This window comes from Symsagittifera roscoffensis, chromosome 7, assembly GCF_963678635.1.
Source record: "Symsagittifera roscoffensis chromosome 7, txSymRosc1.1, whole genome shotgun sequence".
NCBI classification, from domain to species: Eukaryota; Metazoa; Xenacoelomorpha; order Acoela; family Convolutidae; genus Symsagittifera; species Symsagittifera roscoffensis.
This window is the reverse complement of record NC_087068.1, coordinates 55,069,695-55,094,012: the sequence shown is the minus strand read 5'-3', so window position 1 is coordinate 55,094,012 and position 24,318 is coordinate 55,069,695. Positions and strand designations below refer to the sequence as shown.

At 32.4% G+C, this 24,318-nt stretch overlaps 1 protein-coding gene across 1 annotated transcript; it reads left to right on the top strand.

Moving 5' to 3' along the window:
* Positions 1 to 15,711: 15,711 nt before the first annotated feature.
* LOC134851722 (calbindin-32-like) lies at positions 15,712 to 22,771 on the top strand. Its single transcript, XM_063867942.1, has 4 exons — positions 15,712 to 16,020; positions 20,025 to 20,120; positions 21,494 to 21,565; positions 22,396 to 22,771. Exons 1-4 carry the CDS (start codon positions 16,018 to 16,020, stop codon positions 22,549 to 22,551), a joined length of 327 nt encoding a protein of 108 aa, XP_063724012.1. The 5' UTR covers positions 15,712 to 16,017; the 3' UTR covers positions 22,552 to 22,771.
* Positions 22,772 to 24,318: the final 1,547 nt, after the last annotated feature.

Below are 24,318 nucleotides of genomic sequence, written 5' to 3'. Positions count from 1 at the left end.
AGTCAGTTATAAATATCTTACAAATATTGTTTCACAGCAAGTTTCGGTTCAGAAACTTGAACTTGAAAAAAAACTTAAAACGGAATAAAGAAAACAAGCCGCGAAATAATAAAATTGGAATATAGCCAATCGAAGATTGGAAAAAAGTAATGAACGCAAGTAAACATTAAAAAAACACTGACTTTCTTGAAAAAATCTCAACTTTCGATTTTCAAAGCAAAAAAGAGATGCCCTTTAACCTTTTTGATTTTCTAGAACAATTTTTTGATTGGCGCTTTTTTGATAACATGAACCCAAGTTGAGAAAATTGGATCAATAGGTGAAGTTTTTTTTTCCGCTGGGAAATCTTAAAAATAAATTCCACTTTCGAAACTCGAAATTGTTCATGTTTTTTTTCGCACCATTTCCCCTTCTGTATTCGGAGAGTGCTAATGAAGTCATTTTCAGCAAATTAATTTTAATTGAACTCACAAAGTGCGATATACCAAAGTTCATCAATATTTTAAGACTTTACCTGAAAAAAAAATCAGCAAGACCTAAATAAGAGTTTTCACTACGTTCATTACTCTTAAAAATACAGTGCTGATTAAATTATCCGGACAAAACAAACAAAATTTGAATTTCAACAGTGTTTTTCACAAATTTGTCATTTGACAAAAATTGTGGAAAAAATTGCTTTGATTTTTAACAGAATTCTTATGGTGCAATCTCGAACTTCTCAACCAAATCTTTACCACAAAAATGGGTCATTTTGGCTTATTTAATAATCATGAATTTCGGTGACATTTTAGTATTATTTGATGAGGTTAATATTAACAAAAAAAACTTCTTAAACAGCCCAACAAAGACTAGAAGAGGAAAAATTTCGAAATTTACGTCAAAGTTTTGATTTTTTTAAGTAAAATTTTGATTTTTATACAGGAAAAATATTTTTTTTTATTTTTCAACAAAAACTGTTTTATCTGATAAAGATTTTGGAAAATTTTTTCACCAATAAAATGGTTATGTTGTGTAAGAGGCTTCTTTTGATATAACTTTCACATCAAGTATCACTGTTTTTACTGATTAATTAAAAAAGCCAAAAATACCCATTCTAGTGGATAATTCCGAAAAAAAAACACCATTTTCTTTCTGTTGAATTTCTAAACAGTTTTTGTTCCCTTCCTTTTTGTCCAATCTTAACACAATTGGAGAAATCTCGATTGAATTTCCCAACGTCTGTTGTGCCCATTGAATTTAAATCAGTACTTCACTAGTAGACATATTTAATCGCAAAACAAAATTTTTGAACTCTAGGAAATTTTTACTTCGGATTTTATTGAAACTTCTACAGACCAAGAGAAAAAGGATCAGAGCTATCCATTATGACGTAACTAAACTTTCGATACAACGACCAGTTTTTGCCGTTTGCGCTAGGTTGTGCATCAGAGTGAACTTCTTCTCGGTTACTCGGGGAAAAAATTTATTTAAGCAAGGTACAACATTCTAAGAAAAAAAACTGAATTGTTTCGTGCGGAGGGTGAAAAATGGCATTTTCAGATTCAAAACAAAAATTGGTCAAAAGTTTAGACTTTCAAAGAAACTTTTAAGATCATTTGATGTCAGTCGATTAAAATAAATTTGTTAAAATTTTAAATAAATTTTGTCCAAAATGGTCCATAAATTTAGAGAATTGTTGATTTTTTGCTCTAAAATTGTCCAAAAGTCTAAAAAGATTCGATAACTTTTTCGAAACGCGTGATTGGAGTTTCAACAAAAATTAAACTGACTTTTGAAATAAATCAGAAGATTTTGAATAAAATGATAAAATATCTTTGTTCCTAGGGCAGGAAAACGAGAACAGGAAAATTACTCAGGAGATATAATGAGCAAAGTTTGAACGCAACCGTAAAACTTTAAAAGCACAAATAAGTAACATGGATTTTTTGGGAAATTTCATAATCTTTTTCTGGCCAAGAGCAGCATAATTTGCTGAATTGACTGAAAAAAAATTGAAGAAATGGACAAAAACTAATTAAAACCAACATACTTGCAACTAATTCATCTCATAAAACTAACTTCACTACATTGTTGTTTGTTACGATTTTTGGAAAAACCCTGCTTTATAAGGTCATTATGCTAAATACAAACATGACCAAAAGAAGCGTAGAAAAATGTCGATGAATGTACGTAAACAAAAAAAAACTGACTTGTTTCTTAAAAAAAATCTGGAATTTTGAATTTCGAAGACAATTTAGTCTTAAGACACTTAAACCTCAAAAACAATTTATGAATAAAAATAGTTTTGAAAAGAATATCAATTTGAAAAGACTGGCTCTATATGTAGTTTTATTTTCGCTGTGAAATCTCAAAAACTAATTTCCACGTTTGAAACTAGAAGTCGATCACGTTATTCGTGACATTTACACTTTGACTGTTCGATAGTGGAGTTTTTCTTCCCTTTAACATAGGGAAAAAAATTGAACTTAAGAAGTCAAATCGCGAATTAAGCAAGTTTGAACCTGAAATAGTTTTAAAACTCTTCCAGAAAAAAAAAGTAATCACGACCTATATAAGAGTCTGAAATAAATTTATCGACTCTTAACCGAACGATGAAGCATATCATTTATTTTTTTAGATCAAAATTGGTTTTTTCTGGTTAATCTCAAGCATAATTTTATTTCAGGCATAAATTTATTTTTTTTACAAAGGAAATGCAAATTTAGTAAAGAAACAATTTGGCGCTTAAATGTGATAAATCTTGCTTCAAAAACTTTAGTTTGTATTATTTCACATTTTTTTCAGCCTCTTCTATTTTGAGGAAAGATTCGGTTAAGTTTTTTGATGATGCATTTTGTTACGTGACACCATGCGACAAACGGCAATGGCTCGCAACATACCACCGTGGTGTGTCTTTGGTGTATTCGGGTACGTATCTGATACCCAGCCTTTTTTTCTATACCATAATTTCACTTTTTCCATTCCATAACTCGACCTATTTGGAAAAAGCGTTCTCTATCTGTAACAGCATTCCTCTAAACATACCATTGTCGCCCTGCGTATTCTGAATTATTTTGGGTGAAGTTGCTTACCATAATAACATCAGGCCATGTACCGGCAGTCGAGTTCGTCAACCCAACTCCTACTGCCCAAATCTCATTGCCATCTTCTCTTCAAACCAGCGTGTCCCTCACATGGCTTCAAAATGGAAAAATGTTACGAAAAGACACAATAATTTTTTACAGTTTGTGTTACATAGAGTTTTTTCAAAACAAGCTATTTATTAACCCTTTCTAATTTCGCAAATATTTGGATTATTAAAGCATTTCTTTGTTACAATAGGAAGCTAGAGTTCGGCGAATTCAGATGATGTTTTTCGATGAGTTCGATCGTTTTTTTTGAAGCAAGTTTATTTGCCGTTTATTGAATTTTCACTGCATATAATCAAATAAATCCAACTTTGATCCCCATACACTTTGAATATCTTAAATTAGTTTCAGAAAAAAAATTACTTAAACTATTAATTGATGTATCATTTAAATATGTCTCATTATATATTTAAATTGCTGTTTTTCGAAAGGCTTTTTTATGCAAAAATGGTTTTGTGAAAAATATTACATGCAAAAGGTTCAAACAGTCACCAATGTCTAATAGGGAGGATTATTGGCAAGATTCGAGATATATTCAAGGATACCAAGTGTCGAAAAAAAATAAGTATTAATATTTTGACATGCTGGTCGAATTTGTCGATTTTTCTACTCTCTGAGAAATGTAAATATTCTGCATTCTGACTGCGTCAGTTAAATTCTGGATCAAACCCATCTCGTTTGCCAAAAAACAAGGGAATATTTTTTGGGAGAATCGAATATAACTGTAAAATCACTGCCTTGACCATGGGCGGATTTAGGGGGAGGGGGTGTGGGGTCGGCGGATGCTTTCTGTTCAGGGATTCGGCCCCATGCCGACCCAAAGGGTCCTCCTTTTGTAGTATTTTGAGTTATCCTTTTTTGGTGACTAACCCTAAAAATTTTCTAAAAGCGTCTTTGGCGTCAATATAAACAAATTTTGAGGGCGGAGCGCGCTCCAAAAAAAAGACGATTTTTTGGACAAAATATTCCAAAAAATGCCTAAAAACGCCTTTTTTGGCCTCCTTTTTTAAGTTTTGCCTACGGCGCAGAAAATTTTGCCAAAACAGTGTCTTTTTAGTGCTTTGGGAGAAGTCAAGAAATTAATTTGGTTGGTCGACAAAAAAAGGTTGACAAAAAAGGTCGACAAGAATTTTGTAATATTTTGAAAATCCAAGAGATCCACCCTTGACATTGACCATGTTTTCTTTTGTAACATTTGAAGGATCTCTTTAAATATTACCTAATTTTGGTACCTAGAAGCGAATTGCCAATACTGTAATATAATAATTCAAAGGTTAAGCCTATGCGATTTTTGTGCTAAAAAAACAATATCCCTTCCTCCCACATTTTGCAAGAGGCTGGGAAATATTTATAGATATCCCAATTTACCTTCAAAGACTGTCTGTATGCATCGAAGACAATACTTTTCTCTAGTACCAGCACAACAATGTCAAATCCGCGGGTTTCTATATTGTCGTCATTGACGCTTGGTTTGTAGTAGAACTTGACGTCGTGTTTTTGCGCGTGATCTGTTTCGTCGTCCAATCTAGCAGTTAAACTGCCTGAAAACGAAATTAAGATTTCAACCTCCTAAAAATTTTACGCTATCGTTTTTACTAATTAAGAAATTTCTTTTCCTCTTCCCAACGGCTCCCATTATCATCAACTTTATGATGTAGCGAGGAGTCTTACAAGGTTAAAAAAAGAAACAAAATACTTCAAGAAGTCAATTAAATAACAATTGTTTGGAAAGAAAAATGGAGAAACTCGCAGTTACGTTAAAAATCGGCGCAAACTTTTAATTTAGATTGATCTAAAGTTAGTTTTTAAATCAGATTCTCTCTAAAAATGAAATTAATTGTCTAATGGCGATCCACCAAAGTGACTTGCATTTTGTAAAAAGAATCTATAAAAAGCGATGAAATGATAGATATGTTTCGGAGGCAATTTTTTATTATGATTATTATTGTTCCGACTTTCGATACAAAAGTAACGGAATATTTGTGCTCGGGGTGGGTTTTTTTTTCTTCAGAAAAATTTCGACTTTTTAACTAGCCGTTTTTGACGGAATTTTTTTAAAATCATTCAAAAGGTATTGTTGTCCTGAGCTTAAATTTGATGAGATATTTTTCCTGTGATCAATTTTCGTAAAGTTATGCGGGTTTAAATATTGGCATTTTGGCCATTTTGGGACAATTAACGCGCGGTATATTTCGTGCTATTAACGCGTAAGTGAGATTTAATCCGTCTTAGAAATTGTTCCAAAATGGTTCAAGGAAGCTTATATGCCATGATTGATTTGTTACAAGGAGCGAAATTTATTACTTGTACTTAATATAGCGTGTGGAGGGATGATTTTCACAATAAATATCTCAATTTTTTCCAACAAAATGTTGTTCATTTTAATTACTTTTTACATTTAGTTTTTTCATGTTATTACTGCTTCTAGAGCTTAAACGGCAGTCGGAATATTCAGGGCTTCGCCCTGTATGGAGCAGTCTTATTATTATTATTATTCTTAAAATAAATGTTACTATTCTTATGATTATTATGATTATTATTATGATTATTATGATGAATGTTATTGTGATTATTATAATTATTAATTTTATGATTATTATTAACATTATTAGTTTTATTATGATTATGATTATCATTACGATTATTAATATTATGATTTTTATTTATATTATTGAGATTATTATTGTTACTGAGCAGTGCGTGATTTTTTTTGCGCAACTTTAATTATGATGTGTTATCAAAATTTTGTGTTATCATACTAGAACCATAATACTTTGTTAACCACGTTCGTTATTTGGATTCCGAACAAAAAGTTTCTCAAAAAGGCAATTCGCATGCTAAAAGATGAGAAAGAGAATCTACCAAACTGCCAAATATATCGAAAGTTTTTTTGAAATTGAGAAAAAAGAAAAATCAATTGTTTCTTTTCACTTCGGCGTTTTGTGTTTTTGATGATACAAAAAACTAGAACCGTTGTTGTAATAAATTGATCATGTTCCAGATATTAATTTTTTCTCTTCTGAACATATTGTTCTTTTCTCTTTACTGCTAGGACGTAGCTGTAGCAGTAGATAACTGAAGTCTCATTGTTCCGACTTTCGATACGAAAGTAACGGAATATTGGTGCTCGGGTGGGTTTTTTTTTCAGACAAATTTCGACTTTTTAACTAGCCGTTTTGACGGAATTTTTTAAATATCATTCAAGAGGTATTGTTATCCTGAGCTTAAATTTGAAAAGATATTTCACCTGTGATCATTTTTTGTAAAGTTACGAGGGTTTAAAGATTGCAATTTTGGCCATTTTGACCAATTTGGGACAATTAACGCGCGATATAATTCGCGCTATTAACGCGTAAGCGGAGATTTAATTCGTCTTATAAATCGTTCCAAATTGGTTGAAAGAAGCTTGTTTGCCAAAATTGATTTGTTACAAGGACCTAAATCTCTCTTTTTGTACTTTAAATGGCGTGTGGGGGGATGATTTTTGTACAAAATTTCAAATTTCAGAGAAAAAAAAAATTTTTTTGTTACATTGTTTTTTTATATTATTACTGCTCCATAAGCCTTAAAAGGCAGTCGGAACATTCAGGGCTTCCCCCTGATACGAGCAGTCTTGTTTGTTTTTGTTAGGCATGTAACTAAAATCAAGACATGTTAGCAAAATAGATTTGTTAGCAAAATAGATTTGTTAGCAGGCGCAGTAGCACATTTTCTGGCAACTTCCGCAGTCATCGGCTTCTATTTCTTTTTGGAAGAGCATAATTTTTTTTCCAAAATCAAAATGTTTTTTTTTATCAGATATGAAGTATTAGAGATTACATGGTCCATACCTGAGTACAGTTTTATGAGATGAGGGGACACCCAAACTAAAACAGAACAACTGATTCACTTTTCAATTCGTGTGTTCGAACGTTTCTGTGGCCAGTCGTAGGCTCTAACGCCTACGTGTTCGAAAATTATAGCCAATACATAATTTAATCTGTCCGCTTTTTTCAATGAATAGAAATTTCAGTTATAACCTTGGATCAACTTGGCGTTTAATTAAACGTTTAGACCCTTACATTCCTTTAATATGTCGGTTAACTTGTTTACTCTATCATATTTGTCGATTGATTTCCGAGATCAAAAGCACCATTCATATGTTGGATTGTTTAACCAAAACCACCCCCAAATTACTTTGAGTTTTTCGGATATTATCTTTAAATTTTTTTTTTGTAGTTTACTCATTTTTTGCTGTGGCCAGTCGTAGGTTCTAACGCAATGAGCTGCAGATAGAACATGGGTGTTGTTGATTATTGTCCCTCCGCACATTCCATACATCTCCGGCTCATCTGGTCCAGACCATCTCAATCCCGTTTATTAATGAATTGTTTGGTTACCAAAAAAATCTATATAATTTTTAGTTCATAGAGGAACAAGCAAAAACTATTTGCTTTTTTCAATCAAAATGAAAGAAGCATTTTAGTTATTTGCTATCGTTTTTCTTGCAATTGCATAAACAAAAGAGGACAAGTTTGAAGTATTAAGCAAAATTAAATGAGAGAATCGAAAGCCTCAACAAAGTTGGATGTTTTTTTTTCATTTTGAAAAGGTTTTTTTTGTCAAGAAGAAAGCACAGGATGATTAAAACTTGCAGTTTCGGCGCTTTAGAGCTCAAGACAGTTAATGAGTATTTATTTGTAAAACCAAGTGGATGCTCTGTAAAAAAAAAACTGTGAAAATTTCAATTTGGTAAGAAATCTAATGCAGTATCTAAAAGAGCTCTGCAAGCCATCTCGAGGTAATTAGAAGTAACTTAAGATTCTGACTACTTTTTCCCCAAAAACACCGGAAAATTCGTTAATTAAAATTCAAGGAAAAGTTTTAACTTTCAATTTTAAGTAACTGGTCACTCGATCATAGAAACGCTTAAAAGTTCCTGATTCAGCTTTAAATTTTTTTTCGAAACTTTACTATTAGTTATTTCATTTATGAAATTCGACAGGTTCTGAACTTGGTCTTGTGTCGTTCCAACTAAAACAAAACTAAACGTTTATACCATCAAAACCGTCTTCAAGTGACCCAGTCTATGCTTAAAACTGGCTAGAAAAAAGTCTATTTTGATTACTGTTTAATTATAACTGGAGTTCAAACCTTCGGCACACCGCTGAGTCGATCAGACTAACATAAATCTACGTAGATCTCAGGAGTTCTCACAGAGAAAAACTAGAAGAACAATTCAATTCTTTGGAATTATAAAATGGTTTTTGCCTAACGATAGTCTGATAGGATATCACAGTGTTGTAATCATCTGTCAGACCTTTCAAGGATTCGCCCTGATAGAAAAAAAAACTTGTTTTGTCATAGTTAACACACTTTCTAGGAAAACATACGATTTTAAAACAGACAGTTGGAAAACAATCAAAAAACCTATCTTTGGAAACATTTCTTATATTCAAGTTTTAAAAAAAGATGAACTTAAAGCTCTTTGAAATTCTAGAACAAGTTATGATTGACACTTTTTTTTGGTTATTATAATCCGAAATGAGAAAACTCAGATGAAAATTTAAACACCAATTTCGAATAAGAATTCGAATAGGTTTTTAGTGACTTTTACCCATTTACTATTTGATTGTGGAGTTTGCCTTCTTTTTAAAAAAAAAGAAATGAACTGAAATAAGAAAACAAAAATTATGATTCAAACAGCAAAAATCAAATTTGAGCTTGAATAAATTTTAGGATTTTTCTGATAAAAAAACTGTTAGCTCCTATATTAGAGTTTGAACTATGTTCAACGACTTTTCATCAGAATAAATCTAACTTTTGATGTTAAAATTTATATTGCATGAGCAAATGTTTTTATTACTTTAACAAAACCTTGGTACAAACTACATTTATTAGCCAATATTATGTTGTAGCAAGAAGAGTGTCTCAATAAAAAATTAACTTTTATTTATTTTACGAATTAGCCAAATACAGAGTGACACTTGAGAACGAAGAGAGAAGAGCACGAGAACCAAGAGTTGGTCATAGCAAATTTTACAACCAGGTACAAAAGAAGGTCGTATCCAGACTATTCCTTTCTGTGGGAACGAAAGTAAAGAAGAGGATCCTACAAAAGAACCTACACGTGGAGGTATCTAAATTGTCATTCCAGGAAATTATCGAGCCAGCATCGGATTTTTTCCAGAAAAGTGAATGCGTAACATACGAAAGAAACAAACTCCTCGCGAGAATTCAGGAACAGGGAGAAGTATTAGAGGCATTTCACGCGGCCTTGACTGCACAAGCAGCAAGATCAGAGTTGGGTCTCTGGAGGACGAAATAGTTCGTGATTTGTTTATCCTAAAGATAAAAAACAAGAAACAGAACAGGCAAAATTTGCGGAAAAAGTCTTAGAAAACCTAGTTCAGGAAAATCTGGCACTGAAAAATTTTATTTGCGATTTGTCAAAATTGAGGTCGATTGGTTAGATCACTACCTATCGGAAATGGGGACTACACCAAAGTTCACAAAAACAGAGGCCTTTCAGAACCTCAATTCACCTAAATCATTTAAACAATTGGGATCATTTTATGATAGTACAAATCGTCTATCAAATTTTATACCAAAAGCGGCGAGTATCACAAAAAAATCCGACCACTACTAAAAGAAGAAATCCAAACCCAGGGAAAACCTAAAAACTGTCAAAAAAGGGTCCATCAGCAGAGACACAAGTTCGATGTACAAACAACAACTTAGCACAACACCTAATGGACCTATTGGAAGTAAATATCAGATAAAATGAAGAGCGCAGAGACGCCACAAAGAACGACTTACGACGAATTGTGGATGCAGCTGGACATTCTAATCCCGAACTAAGAAAAAAATTGATCTACTCCTGGGAGAAGGGAATCATTAAGGACAAGGAGGAGAAGAACTCTCCCTCGCCGAAGAAGACGATTTTCCGGAAAGATGATCTTAGAAAAAGCGGCCAGGCACTCACGAAACCTTTAAAAGGAAAGATAGCGTCCGAGACAGGTTCGACGATGAAATCATCCGCAGGTTCAATCTACCGCCAATCGGATATTGCGTAAGCGAAGATTCATCTGCAACCAGAGCCGTCAAAATGCTCGAGTAGGAGCTCATCAACAAAGCCACGGAAAAAAGTCCAGAAATTTAATTCACCTTGGAAATTGGAGTATAGCGATTCGGATGAGGAACTGCAACTGTAGGCGCAGCAGGCCGACTCGTTGTTCCGCGAAGAACGATTTCATCAGAGCCAAACAATAGTCATCTCTAAGGATACAGGAGCTGTCTGGAGACTAAATCTAGCAATGAAATGGCTAAGACAAACAAGGGAGGACCGGGAACGTCAAGCGGACCAAAAACGCAAGCAGAGGTCGTATTGAAAAAGGTTGAGAAAAAAGAATGTTCGAAAGCCAGAAAAGAAAAGGCTGCGACGGCAGCCAGGGAATCCGACACAGAATAAGGCGATAAAGCCAAGATGGCGCCATCCAGTTCAGCGCCCCGGAAACAACGCCCCGGAAGCAAAAGGAGAAACTGAAGAAAATGGATAAGTCCACTAAACCGGAGGACATCTTAGACACCTTCCAAAATCGGGATTTAGCGCCAGCTGAATGAGAAAACATGGCGGAGCAAGCCAAGTGATAAAGAGGGGGAGTGCAAAAATTAGCAGACAAACTAAGAGGAACATAGCAATCCGCGGGAGAAAGAGATGAACGATTTGACCCTCCAACAGGCGCATCTGACAACTCCACCTTTGAACACACCGGGGTCAGAAGAAACTCCCGACAAACGAAAAGTAAGGAACCCCAACGTTTTGGCGAGCCAGTAAAGCATTCGATAAAAAAATACTTCGCAAGAAGATATATCAGGGGGCTTCTCTAAAGGCGGCCCTACAAGAAAACAGGAGACGTTTAATCTGCTTTAAGACACGAAATGATAGACCAATTGAAACGCGACTGGGGCTACTGGAAAGACACCTATTCAGCCGACAGTTCGAATACGCTACTCTAGACAAGGGACTAGACTGGAATTCCAGTTGGAGAATAGAACTGGCTGGACATCGAGGAAAAAATTTAGACAACAAAAATTTTGCAATTGAACTTGATCTTTTCAAAACTGAGATTAAAAACTCCTATTGTTCTTTAAAAATTAATTCCAAAAATGTAGGAATTTCTTCAGAAGGTGTGTGATAATGCTACTGCACTAGCAGTAACGTGACGTAACCTTCAGTGATCTATATATCTCTTCTATTTGGAAAAAATTCCTATATTCGAGTTTTAAAAAAAGAAGCACTTAAGAAAAAAAGAAATTCTAGAACAATTTATGACTGACACTTTTTTGGTTAAAAAAATCCAAAATGAGAAAATTCAGATACAAATTTCTTCAATTTGGGAAGTCGAAATTTCAAACACCAATTTTGAAATAAGAAGTCGATCAGGTATTTAGTGACTTTTACACATTTACTCTTTGATTGTGGAGTTTGCCTTCTTTATAGATAGGAAATGAACTGAAATAAGAAAAAGAAATAATGATTTAAACAGCAAAAACCAAACTTGAGCTTGAATAAATTTTAGGATTTTCCAGATAAGAAATTGTCACCACCTATATTAAAGTTTGAACTATGTTCATCGACTTTTAATCAGAATAAATCTAACTTTTGATGTTAAAATTTATATTGAAAATGCAAATTTCTTTTATTACTTTAACAAAACCTTGGTACAAATTACATTTAGTAGTCAGTAATATGTTCTAGCAAGAAAAGTGTCTCAATTAATAATTAAATTTTACTGAGATCGAATACCTCACTACGGAAGGGATAGATCATTGCGCTCGAGTGGTTTTTTTCTCCAGACAAGTTTCGACGTTTCAACTAGCAAATTTCACAAAAAGTGTTAGGTGAATTGTATAATTTTTGCTACGATTTTAATCAAAATAAATTACTATACCAGCAGAAAATTTTCGGGCTGCCTTCTTCGAAAATACTAAACCTTGTTTTCATGAATTATCAGTTTGTTTGGGTCTAAAAACGTCAGTTTTAACCATCTGCACTAATTTGCATTGGATTAAACTCTTTCTGGTATAAGCGAAGAAAAAAGTTTATTCATGCGATGCGAAAAATTCCAGGTGATAAAAATGACTTGTTCAGAGTAACAATTTTTTTGAAATAAGTTTTGTTTTTATAATTTCACGCTTTCTGATAAATTTAGTCTGAATAGTCATAATAAGCAATTATCGGAACCGGAAAAAAAACTGTTGCAAATCGAGACTTTCAGAAAGGATAATTTTCTATGAGCCAAAAACGTTTTTAAAAGAATGATTTGAAAATTTGCAAAAACCATGCAGTGATAGATAACAACAAAAATTGACACGTTGCCTATAAACTAAGCCCTAAAAAATTAGGCAACAAGTAACGTAGAAAAGGCATTTGTTTATTTAATTTGTTGTTGGAACTAAATCTAGCTTCATGATTTATTCAAAAATCAGAAAAATAAATTGCATTTTTATTAGGTCAACAAATGAAACAAGATTGAAGGTAAAGCCATATACATACCTTTTTTTGTTGAAAAAAAAAATTTTCGTGGATGATTTCAGGCTTAGTTTTCTTTCAAAGGTGCAATGAAACTTGAATTTAGTAAGAACTTAAATGTACACTATTTGACAAAATTAAGCGCAAATTCAGATTCTTTCTCTCTAAAATGCCTGTTTTCAATGTCCTTTTTTGACAAAATTTGCTTCGATAGTCAGCAATTTTTCTACTTAGACCAAGAAAAATTCATCAAAGCTGCCATCCGTGAAACTATCAAAATTTGGTTTCGAAGATTCAGCAAGATCATTCGGGTCTGAAAAGCCAAGTTTCCTCATCTAAAGTAAATTTTTCAATCCACGTGAAAAAATAAGTAACAGCCGAGCTTTGTAATAATTTCACACTGATTATTTCAATTTTCTCGCTGAGAGTGTTTCACGTCGCATGAGCGGCTTTTTTACTCCGCTTATTTGAGAAAAACTTCACTCCGATGCAAAATTTAGTGCAGATGAGGAAATATGGCATTTTCAGACCCGGATTACATTAGTAAAGCTTTAAAATTTTGAGAAATTAATAGATGGTAGCTCTGATCATTTGCTCTTGGCTATGTAAAACATTACGACGTTAAACTGTATATTTTGTGAATTGTAAGCGGATTCAACAACAAGGACGCTTCCTTTGTTCATCTTTTTTTTCTTTCATTTTCTTTGATATGTTTTAAAGACTGTCTCTGGAATTCAGGAACATTCAGACTCGAAACTGTTGTCCAGTGCTTACTTTGGCCTCGTAATGAAAGTTTCCTGAAACTCGAAGTAAAAGTAGTCCAAAAAGGACATTGGAAACAGGCACTTTAGAGAACAAAAACCTGAATTTGCACTTAATATTGTCCACTAGTGTAAAACAATTGCTGAAATGTAATCAAATTTGCTGTAAAAGTGCTAGCTTATAAGACTTCACGGTTTTATCAACCGTTTTTAGAAAAGGTTTGAGCGACTTTTAATATGATGCCTTTTCAATGTCGTCCAGTATAATTTGCTGTCGGTTGACGTGCAAAATTGAGTATTGCCGAATTGTTTGTAAGACTAAACATTTTAAGGAGTAAAACCTTGAACGTTTTAGATTTTTTTCCATTAATTTATTTGTTTTTTTCTTTTATAGAGATCTGTCGGTTTTTTTCAGGCGTTAAGAGTCGAATATTTCTGAGCCATTCCAATTACATCCATTTTTTTTTGTTTTGTTCGCCTGAAAACCAAAAAAAGTTTTTAGTTTGAATAGCTATTACATTAATTCATACTCACAGTGCCATATGGACATAAAAAGGATAAGCGCTCGCATTCTTAACTTCTCTGCCGCCTAAAACAAATTCTGCAAAATTAGCTTGAATTTTTGTTAACTCTGAAAATACACTATTGGACAAAAATAAGGGCATGTTCAGGAATTTACTCTCTAAAATGACTAATTTAATTTTTGGGACGACGTTTACTTCGATTTTCATTGAAAATTTTACACACAGCAAGAGAATATGATCAGAACTATCCTCATTGAAACTATCAACAATTGGTTTCAATGACTTATCAATGTAATCCGATTCTGAAAAGGCCAGTTTTTCTGATTAGCACTAAATTTTACATCGTTGCAAATGCTTTTTTGAATAAACGGAGTGAAACACTAATAAACTCGTACGTGTAATACTTTTTCACGAGAAGTACAAGTTTTAGTGAAAATGAGGAAAACTGGCATTTTCAGACCCGGGTTACATTGGTAAGTCATTGAAACCAAATAATGATAGTTTCTTAAAGGGTAGCTTTGATCGTATCATCTTGCTTTATAGAAAAAATTCAAAGAAAATTGAATTAAATTGTCCAAAACGGACATTGAAAATAGGCATTTTAGTGAGTAACATCCTGAAATTGCGCTAAACTTTGTCCGCTTGTGTAGAAACGTAGAAACAAGTATATCTTCAAGAAGCTTGTTACACTAGTTATTGCTCTCCAATAAACCTAGCTCTAAGGACCATTGTGTACAATACTAATCTGTTTTACATCCTAAACTCAGCGGTTTCTTACAATTTCACGCGTTCTGAAAAATCTAGTGCGCTGGATGAAAACTGGCATTATCAACTAGAAATCTGACGCGGAAAAAACTGGCAAGTGTTTCAAGTTAAAAATTGAGACTTTAGAGGTAGTTCAGATAATTTGCTGTCGGTCAAAGTAAATTTTGTTAAAATTCAAAGTAAATATTGTCTAAAATAGTTCTTAAAATTAGACTTTTAGAGAGCAAAAACCTGCAATTGCGTTTAATTTTGTTCATTTATGTTCATACCCTACCTGTGATTTGAGCCTTCGGTGAATGCGCACCCATAACTGCTTTAGGAGTCAAGAAAAGTAGAACTTCGATTACAGAATAAACTCCAAGAAGAAACATTTTTAAAACAATTAAGCTTTTGTTCATGAGCTGAAAAACAGTCTGACTTTTTTCAAAGCTCGAGTTCCGTGAAAAAGATAGTTTTTCAACAATCTCGAAAACCATTTCGTGTTTAGAGAGATTTCTTGTTTAGAGAGTTCACACGGTCAAGATTGTGGATTCAAATCTGAAAAAAAGTTTTCATATATTGAAAAGAGAAAATTCTACATCGGAAGACGTTTCTCTGGTGCAATAAACTTAAGCAGTGATAATTTTAGATTCCATGAGTTAACTATAAACTTTATCATGTTTTGATCCCGTCAATTAAACCAAAAGTCGATATCTTTTGGATGATCTAAAAATTGATGAATAAATTAACTTCTTTTTTTAACTTTTTCTTTTTAGCGGTATTAAAACATTTTTTTCAGAATACAACAAAGCAATTGACGCTCCTTGTATTTTGTCATTCAGCATAAAAGAAACGATTTGTAGTCTTAAACATCCGTTGTTTCTGAATTTTTTTTAAAGTCATTAAGTTTTGCAGGCAAGCATTTTTGTTTCATGTTTAATCGAAGCATCTATCGCGCAAGTAGCAAAGTAAAACAAGAGAAAGCTTCGATTGATGAAATAGAAAATAAAAAACTCGCAAACTGTGCCAATTAATTGGATGTTGCAGCCGTTGCACAACAACACACATGAAAATGTTTCGTTTTCTTAAACTAAAATGTGGTATACGCTTTTAAATTCTAAACTGACTCGGTTGAAACAAGTTTCCGAATTTTTAAATATTTACATAAGTCTATCCATCTTCTATTGTCTAGTGGCGTTATAGTTGAAAGCAGTTTAGTACCATTATTAGATAAACTTGAAACAACCATTTTATTTTATTAACTCGATAACACTCTAGGCTTGAAAGTTTGGTCAGAAATTTAGCTTCTGTTGTTAAAGTAAAACACATCGACTTTTCATTCTGATATGGTAAGTTTTTCAGCGATTACCACCCAATTGATTACCTTTTTTAATTCCTAAGCAGCATACTATTGAAAATATTCACAAATGGCATAAACTCCAAGCAAAATTGCATTAAAAAACTTCGAGAAAACATGTTTAAGGAGCGAACGTTTTTTTAGCAGCAATTATTTTCCAATTTTTGTTCACATGTTTTCAATAAAATCATTTCCGAGTTTCATGGTTATCTTGAAAATTAAAGCAACTGGGAAAAAATGCAACTTGAATTGTTACCATTTTGAATATAGAATGGTGTCCTACTTAAACAAGACTGCTCGTATCAGGGCGAAGCCCTGGACGCTTCAACTGCCTTTTAATGTCTATGAGGCAGAAGTAACATGAAACAATTAAATGTAATGGAGTAAAACGACATTTTCTATAATTGAAATTTTTTTTGTTAAAATCATCCCCCCACACGCTATATAATGTACAGAGTGATGGATTTTACTCCTAATAGCAAATCATTTATGGTAAAAACATTCCTTCAACCAAATTAGAACAATTTCTAGGACAGATTAAATCTCGACTCAAGCGCTAAAAGCGCGAATTGTATCGCGCATTAATTGTACCAAATTGGCCAGAATGGCAATCTTGAAACCCCCATATCTTTACGGAAAAGGATCACAGGTAAATCTTTTTTTAAGCTCAAGAAAAGGATACTTTTTGAATGATATAAAAAGTTCCGTCAAAAATGGCTAGTTGTAAAGTCGAAATTTGTCTGAAGGAAAAAAACCACCCCATGCACAAATATTCCGTTACTTTCGTTACAACAATTGGAACAATAACTATTTACTATTAGGAAAAAAAGAACATAACAAGCTTAGAAACATTGATTGCACCATTTATTGTTTTCTTGAAATGATCTGAAAATTTTGACTTTTGATTAAAAATTACTGGTGCGGTTCTATTATAGCAAACAAAATAGTTGAGTTGAAAGTATTCATAGCGAACCAAAAGGTCTGAACTTTCAACGATTGTAATTTTTAAACTCAATTTTTTTTGTTAAAGTTCTCTCCTCAGCAATAATCTTCATTTCTAACATCAATGAACCAGCTGGTTGCGTAAATCTATTCATGAATTCAATCAGAATTTAATTTTTTTGTATTTGTCTTGATAGAGTGATTGTTAAAGACTAATTTGCTGAAAACTTTTCATCAAACTTAATTTTATTTGAAATTTTATACAATGATTTACATGAGTTCCACTTGATCTTGATTTTGGAGCCTGAATATATACGCCCAATTACACAATTTTGCTTAAAAAATCTCATAACTCATCTAAAAAGGCAAGTTTTTGAACACATCAAAAGCTGGTTAATCTTCGCACTACATCTGTTTAGGTTTTGTAACCTCGTTACATAGATTTTTGTCATTATAAAAATCCATTAATCTTAACAAATACAATGACTCATTTATTTCACTTTTTTCAATCGTTTTTTTTTTTTTGAAAATTTTTCTAAGAAAAGTTACTGAGTTGTCAAAATTTAATATTGATTCATCATTGTTAGATAAGAAATCGTACAAGAGTAGAAGAAAACAACAAAATTTTCCAACCATCTTTTATGATAAAAATGAAAAGTAGAAAACGAATTATATGTTTTAAGAGTTTTCAATTTAAAAAATTTTTGTTTTTGGGTCATTGTACAAAAATGCGATCAGTTTAATGCAAAAAAGTGTCTACATATAAAAAAAATATTTAGCAAGTTATATTCTCGTTAAAAATTTCCTATTTCTGTTAAAGCATATGAACTCTTTTTTTGTTTCGACCATTGTAAATGAGGACTAATTTTGTATTCGGTTGTTTTTTTCTTTCCAAGCAAAAATCAGCTACCATAAATCATTATCGTACTAGGTTGAATGGTATACCATAATGAAGCCTTTTAAGTCGTGTTTTCAATGGCATCAGGAAAATTCCAAAAAGTTTTTCCAGTGTTGAAAAAAAAAACAGGTTTGAAAATTTCAAAATGTTATTGATCTCATTATAAAAAAACAGGAAGTTCTGAAAACAGATTGAAAAAGATACTATCGTGTAGATGTATTTTGCTTCTTCAGAGCTCGGCGTAGCCCTAAAACTGAAAGTTTTTTTTAAAAAATCTCAAAATGTGTTATAAAAGTATATTACTTACAGTCCATGCGCTCTCTTCGAATTTCAGACTAGTTAGATTTGATTGTCAAAAAGATTTGTCAGCACCGCTAACATGGTTGCTTTAATCAGACCTGTTTCCAGTGTTCTAAAATCCGAAGTTTTGCTGTTTAAAAACTGGTGCAGTACTGCTTAGCTCTTGTGCGTCATAGAAAATGTTAATTTTGGTAATATATATTTTTTGAAGATATCAATAACTTTTAAACGGGTTGTTGCACGAACAGATTCTTGATTGAAAGAATATTTTTGCTGCTCTACTGTAATGTTTTGTTTTAAAATGAAACCACACGCTATGAACAAATTTGTTTTGGACAACTAAAAGTTTTTTGTCTAATTTGTTATTGTGAAGTGCTTCAGCTCAACAGCAAGCTTTCCACGCTGTTTTTTGCAGATTTTAAGGAAAATTTTTTTTTGTTCCCATCAATGAAAATGAGGAATAACTTTGAATTCGTTGTGTGTTATTTTAAATATTTTTATATGCAAAAATAGGTCTCAAACATAGTTATTGGAATGGGTCGAGTGATATACCAAGTTAGAGCTCTTTCAGTCTTGAATTAATTTACAAAAAAAATTACAAAATTAAAACTGCTTCAGCACAATTTCGAGCAAGTAAACCGATCGAGTAACTATTGCTATTTGAAAAATAATTTAATTGAAATTTTTATTTTCTAGTCATGAAAAAACCTAACTTTACTACTAAGAAAAGTAATTTTGGTTGTTTATTTTAGTGGTTTCTTGGTGTACTTATATTTTCTTTGGAGCTTTTGTGGTTTTTGTTTGTCTTTCATTTTTGAACACAAACTTTGTTGATTATGTCTAATTCATTAAGTCTCTACGCGTTTGCATGGTTCTCGAATCACACAAAGCGATAAAACAACACTCATTTGAAGAAAAACAAATTTAACAACTTTTTATAAGATTTTTTCATGAATATGGTCTGAACATTTTGCGCTACTTGCTTAGCCACCGGCTGTCTTTGTTTGATATTTTTATTGGTGCACGAAACATATTTTTTGCTATCTTTAATAATTTTTTACTGAATGTAAAAAATAACCCGAATTTCTCAAATTGAGTCAAGATTAGACAAAAAAAGAAGGAGAACAAAATTGCTCAGAATTTCATCAGAATTAATATGATGCAATTTTTTCTCCGAAAACCTCAAGCAAATTTTACCCCAAAAATGGGTTATCTTGGCTTTTTTCAATTAATCAAGAATTACGCTGAAACTATTTTGCGAATTGATGAGGAATATGTATCAAAAAAGCCTCTGTCCAACGAAGTCCAACAAAGCTCTTGAGGGGTTAAATCTGCAAAAGTTTGCGCATATTGCGTAAAATTTGTTTTTAAGCAAAAATTCAGGGTTTTATATATTAAAAATCACATTTATTGACTATCAAGTAATTTTTTTTCTTCTATTCAGGTTTTTGGAGATTTAAACCTTCTAGAACTTTGTTGGGCTGTGTAAGAGGCTTCTTATGACGTATATTTCTTTCCAATTAACGAAGTAGTTTCCGCGTAGTTTTTGATTAATTTAGAAAATCCAAAATGACCCATTTTTGAGGTAAAACTTTGGTTGAGAAATTCGGAATAAAAAATTGCCCCATATGAATTCTGATGAAATTCTAAGCAATTTTTGTTCTCCTCACTTTTTGTCTAATCTTGACCCAATTTGAGAAAAACGTGTTTGCAAATTCAAGTGTTGTTCATTTTGTCCGGATAATTTAAATGAGCACTGTATTATGAGTTTGCTTTTTGATGACAGACATCGTTCATTGGATTTTTAGCGGTTAGCCCTGATGGGATTATTGAAATCAAATTTAGAGTTGTTGTAGGCTGGCGAGAAAGAAAAGGCAGCAATCAAGAGTCTGCTGGAGGATGAGACGGCCATGAAATGCATCGTGGACAACATCATGACCGAGTTCGACAAGGTCATACATGTTAAAATAAAAACGATAACAGTAGTGTAAAACTACGTGATTAGCTTGTAATTAATTACTTTGCCGCAATTCAATTTGGAATGATCGTTGAGCCGGTTTAAAAACCTGCCTATGGAACGCGTTAATAGAAAAAAAAATGGATAAATTGCGCGAAGTCATTAGTCCAAATTGGCCTAATTGGTAATCACCAAACCCCCATAACTGTAGAAATTCATCATCGCAAACAAGTGAATTCTTTCTCTAATATGAGCTCTTTTATTCGAAAACTTTTCACAAGCATAAAAATTTCAGGTGAAAGTAATATTTAGTCAAAATAAGTTTGTTTCGAAGACAAATGTTGACTAACGAAAAAAATACGACTATGTTTGTCTGGACACACAATCATTGTGTCACTTTGACGTGTATAGAAATGTTTTTGCGCATAGTAAACAGTTTTATAAAAATATAAACTCAGTTTTTCTTTATCAAGAAAATGCTTCAAAAAAATTTTTTTAATAGTACGATACACAGAAAACATAAAAGTTTTACTATCATGGTTTTTTAAAAGAAATTAGAATAAAAAAAAATAAAACAAAGCCCTAGGGCTTACCTTAATACAATAAAAAAGCATATCATACAAATTTATTCAAGAAATAATTATATCATTAATCCATAAATCATATAAATTCATATAAAATTCTTATCACACAATTCCATCCAAAAGTTCGAAAAAACAGCTTTTCGTACGTTTCCATTTTAAGTAAAAAGTATGATAAGCATTTTTCCGCTAAATTTTTTTCATAAACCCTTCCAAAAGGGCTTTTAGTCAAGTTTAATGAGGGTTATATTGGGTTTCAATTGAATGAAAAACTTATTGGTCATGAAAACGCTTATTGTACACAAAAATGCTCATGATACAAAAATTTTTATATTTGAAAATTCTATGATAAGCGTTTTAAACAATATAAATATCGAAACTGAAGAAAAAATTTTCAGTTCTTATTTTATTCGCTGAGCCAGTTTTATGGACAAAACATTAGCCTAAAATTTTGAATATAGCGTTATCCACACACATACTTTTCATATAAAAGAATCAAGAGGCACAATAAAAATTCTCTGCAATAGAAGATTTTTGTAATTCCCGAGTTTGTAAATTGATCGTTCAATACAAAACTAAGGTTGTGAAAAAATTGCAAACCTCCTATCAATGTTAAAAAAATTATCAGTCCAAATAAAATAGCAGGCTTGCTCGATGGCCGAATAATGTCGTCGAAGCCATTAATTAGCATTTTAATTTTTTCGAGCAAGTAATTTGGTTTTGATTTTTATTCATTATGCTGAAAAATAACGAAACAAAGCTTTTGCGCAGTGTTTTCTGTTTTCAGGACAAAAATGGACAGCTGGACAAAGAAGAGACTAAATTGCTTATTAAACACTTCTTGTCTCAAAGCGAACTGGTAAATGGAATCTTAATTCAATATTGACAGGGGCGGAATTAGAGGGCGGGGTCAAATGCCCCATCTTTCTTCTTTCTCAGGGATTCGACCCCCCTGCAGACATCAAAGGTCCCATTTAATGTTTTTTTAAGTTCTCTTTCTGTGGCTGACTGACAATTTTTCAAATATTTTCTAGATGTATAATTTCGACGGTGGAAAACTAGCCCAAAAAATGCAATTTTTATCGGCCCAAAAATGCAATTAGGGTCTAAAAACGCCAGTTTTGGACTTTTTTTTGCGGCACAGAAAATAAGGTCAAAATTGGGTGTGTATAGTTATTTGGGAGAGCTCAGAAAATCAATTTGATTGATCAAAAAATTGGCCGAATAAGTTTTATAATTTTTTATGAAAATCTTCTCAGGAAAATCTTAGAATAATACTGTTGTTTTTATTTAATAATTAAAAAAACTGTAAGATCAACCATCTTTATGCAAAAACTAAAGTTTTCAAAATAAGAAGACGCTGAAGGTCAAAACTATTATGGTCTCAAAAAAGACTAAAAGTGTCCCAGCTAATTAAAATCAAAATAAATATAAAAAAATTGTACAAAAAAAATAGATTGTTTCATTTTTTCAGTAGTTTTACAATCATTAGTTTTAATCAGGCAAAAAAAAATTTTTCTTTTCTCAATTTGCTTAGTTTTGAATTTTGTTTTGTTTTTTATTGATTTTTAATATAGATATAATAGAAACAAAAGATTTCAATGACAGATTATTCAAAACACATTAGTCAATTTACAAAATTCTGATATTCAAGGACATAGTAAAAAGTTGTTGATTATTTTTGTTTAGTGTGACGAAGGTGACTTGCAAATTCCGGATGAGTTGTACAACAACATTTTCCAGGCATACGACAGTGACGGGTCGGGTGCGATAGACAAGGACGAACTGGCCGGATTCATTAAACAACTCCTGGGCGAGCTACTCAGCGGGGAAGAGTCAGCGTGATCGGAAAGTCATCAAAAAATCAATCATCACACCTGAAGAAAAAAATAGTAAACTATGACTAATCAATGTTGTTCGCAGCTGCACTACTGGAGTATTTGTAATGTTATACGCAGACTTGTTTCTAGCATGCTTAAAATGTTTTAATTTATGTCACTTGTATTTGGTTGTAGATAAAGAGAGTATGATTCATAATTTGAAAAAAATCAATCTGTAAAAATGTTTTTTTTTCTTCAAAAAGACAACTTCAGTGGAAGAATTTATGCACAGGTTGAGACTGCAACTCGTTTCAAACTAAATTACTGCTCGCTTACGATATAAATTCCAGGCTCAGCCGTGACCAGGCTAAGGAGCAAAAATTGCGGGATATGTCACAAAATTTTGAACATAAACTTGCGTTACTCTGAGGAGAAAGTCAGAAAAATGAAGTTTCGTTGCAACGTCCAAAATCAGGAACGCCTTCTTTGATCAAGGATAGGACCCCCTGGCCACCCAAAGTGTCCCCTTTACTTTTTGAAGACATCCACTAAATTTAAAAAACACTAATTAACAAAAAACACGCACCTGAAAAAAAATAAAAATGCCTCCATTATAATAGATTTATCTGGTCTAAATTAATATCAATACAATTGATTCCCATATTGCACTCAGATAACAAAATGGAATAAAAAATCAACTGTAGTCCAGTATTTTATCAAAAAAAAACTTATTGTAGTCCATGTAAAATCAATTAAAGTGATTCTTTTTCATTTTATTTTTCCATGGCGGCGTGCAAAATTGAGCTAAATTTTCTGCATTTATCAATTAATTAATGCCAAAAAGGATCGTACTGCCTAGTCGATTTATAAAGCTAAACTTTCTCAAATTGCAAAATTGTTGCGTTAAGGTCCCTCTCCTTTAGATTTGCCAGACCTTTTACCCCCTTACAACCCCCAAAACCCTCCCTTACACCCGCACCAACCCCTTGAAACCCCCACCACCCCCTCCCCCACCTAAACCAAAAAGTGTTTGGTTCAGTTGTGGAGAGGATTGTTTCAGGTCGGGGGCACATGATTCAGATGCGTGGGCGCATGATTGCGGTTCACAATTTCTTGCAACACAAACAACATGCAAGTTTGACTCCTCCTCTTATTCTAAAAAATTCTACAAAATTGTTGAAAAAAAATGAGAGATTGAGAAAATTAGTTTAAAAAAATCAGTTGTTTAACAAAATAAAGTTGCACAGAAAAAATTTAAAAGTGAACAGAAGTTACCAAACTTACTTAAAAGGTAGAAAACACAATAAAGTGGTAAAAAATCTACTACAATGGAGTCTAATTGTCTTTTTCTAAATAAAACAAAAATAATTGATTATATGTGATTTGCAACGGATTTTAATGTTTGATTACAGATTAACAATGAAATAAAATTTTAATTGCTTTTAAACTGTTTTTTTTTTTCACTTTAAACACTGAAAGTAACTTTCAAAAATTGTTTTTTTTCAGAACTGTTGTGGCAAAATATGGGTTTTTGAGGCCCATAAAAACACCAATTAAGCTTCAAACTGCCCCTGTTAATTTACGCTATTATTTCAAATTTAGTTTTTGCGATTATTTCAAAGACATTGCCAGAGAGAAAAAACTGTTCGATTGAACTGTCAATTTTTATGAGGAAATTGTGTGAGACTTCTGTATTTTTTGCAATGTTATCAACTGGGGGAGGAGCAACCTTAAAGCCACTTAATCATCCAAAAAAAAACTCCAATGGTGCTATTTTACGACATTAATTTTC

What these genes read in the sequence shown, in the direction of transcription:
- LOC134851722 (XM_063867942.1), top strand. An exon ending in TCATGACCGAGTTCGACAAG is followed by an intron (nt 20,121 to 21,493) that starts GTCATACATGTT and finishes TTCTGTTTTCAG; the next exon opens with GACAAAAATGGACAGCTGGA. An exon ending in TCTTGTCTCAAAGCGAACTG is followed by an intron (nt 21,566 to 22,395) that starts GTAAATGGAATC and finishes ATTTTTGTTTAG; the next exon opens with TGTGACGAAGGTGACTTGCA.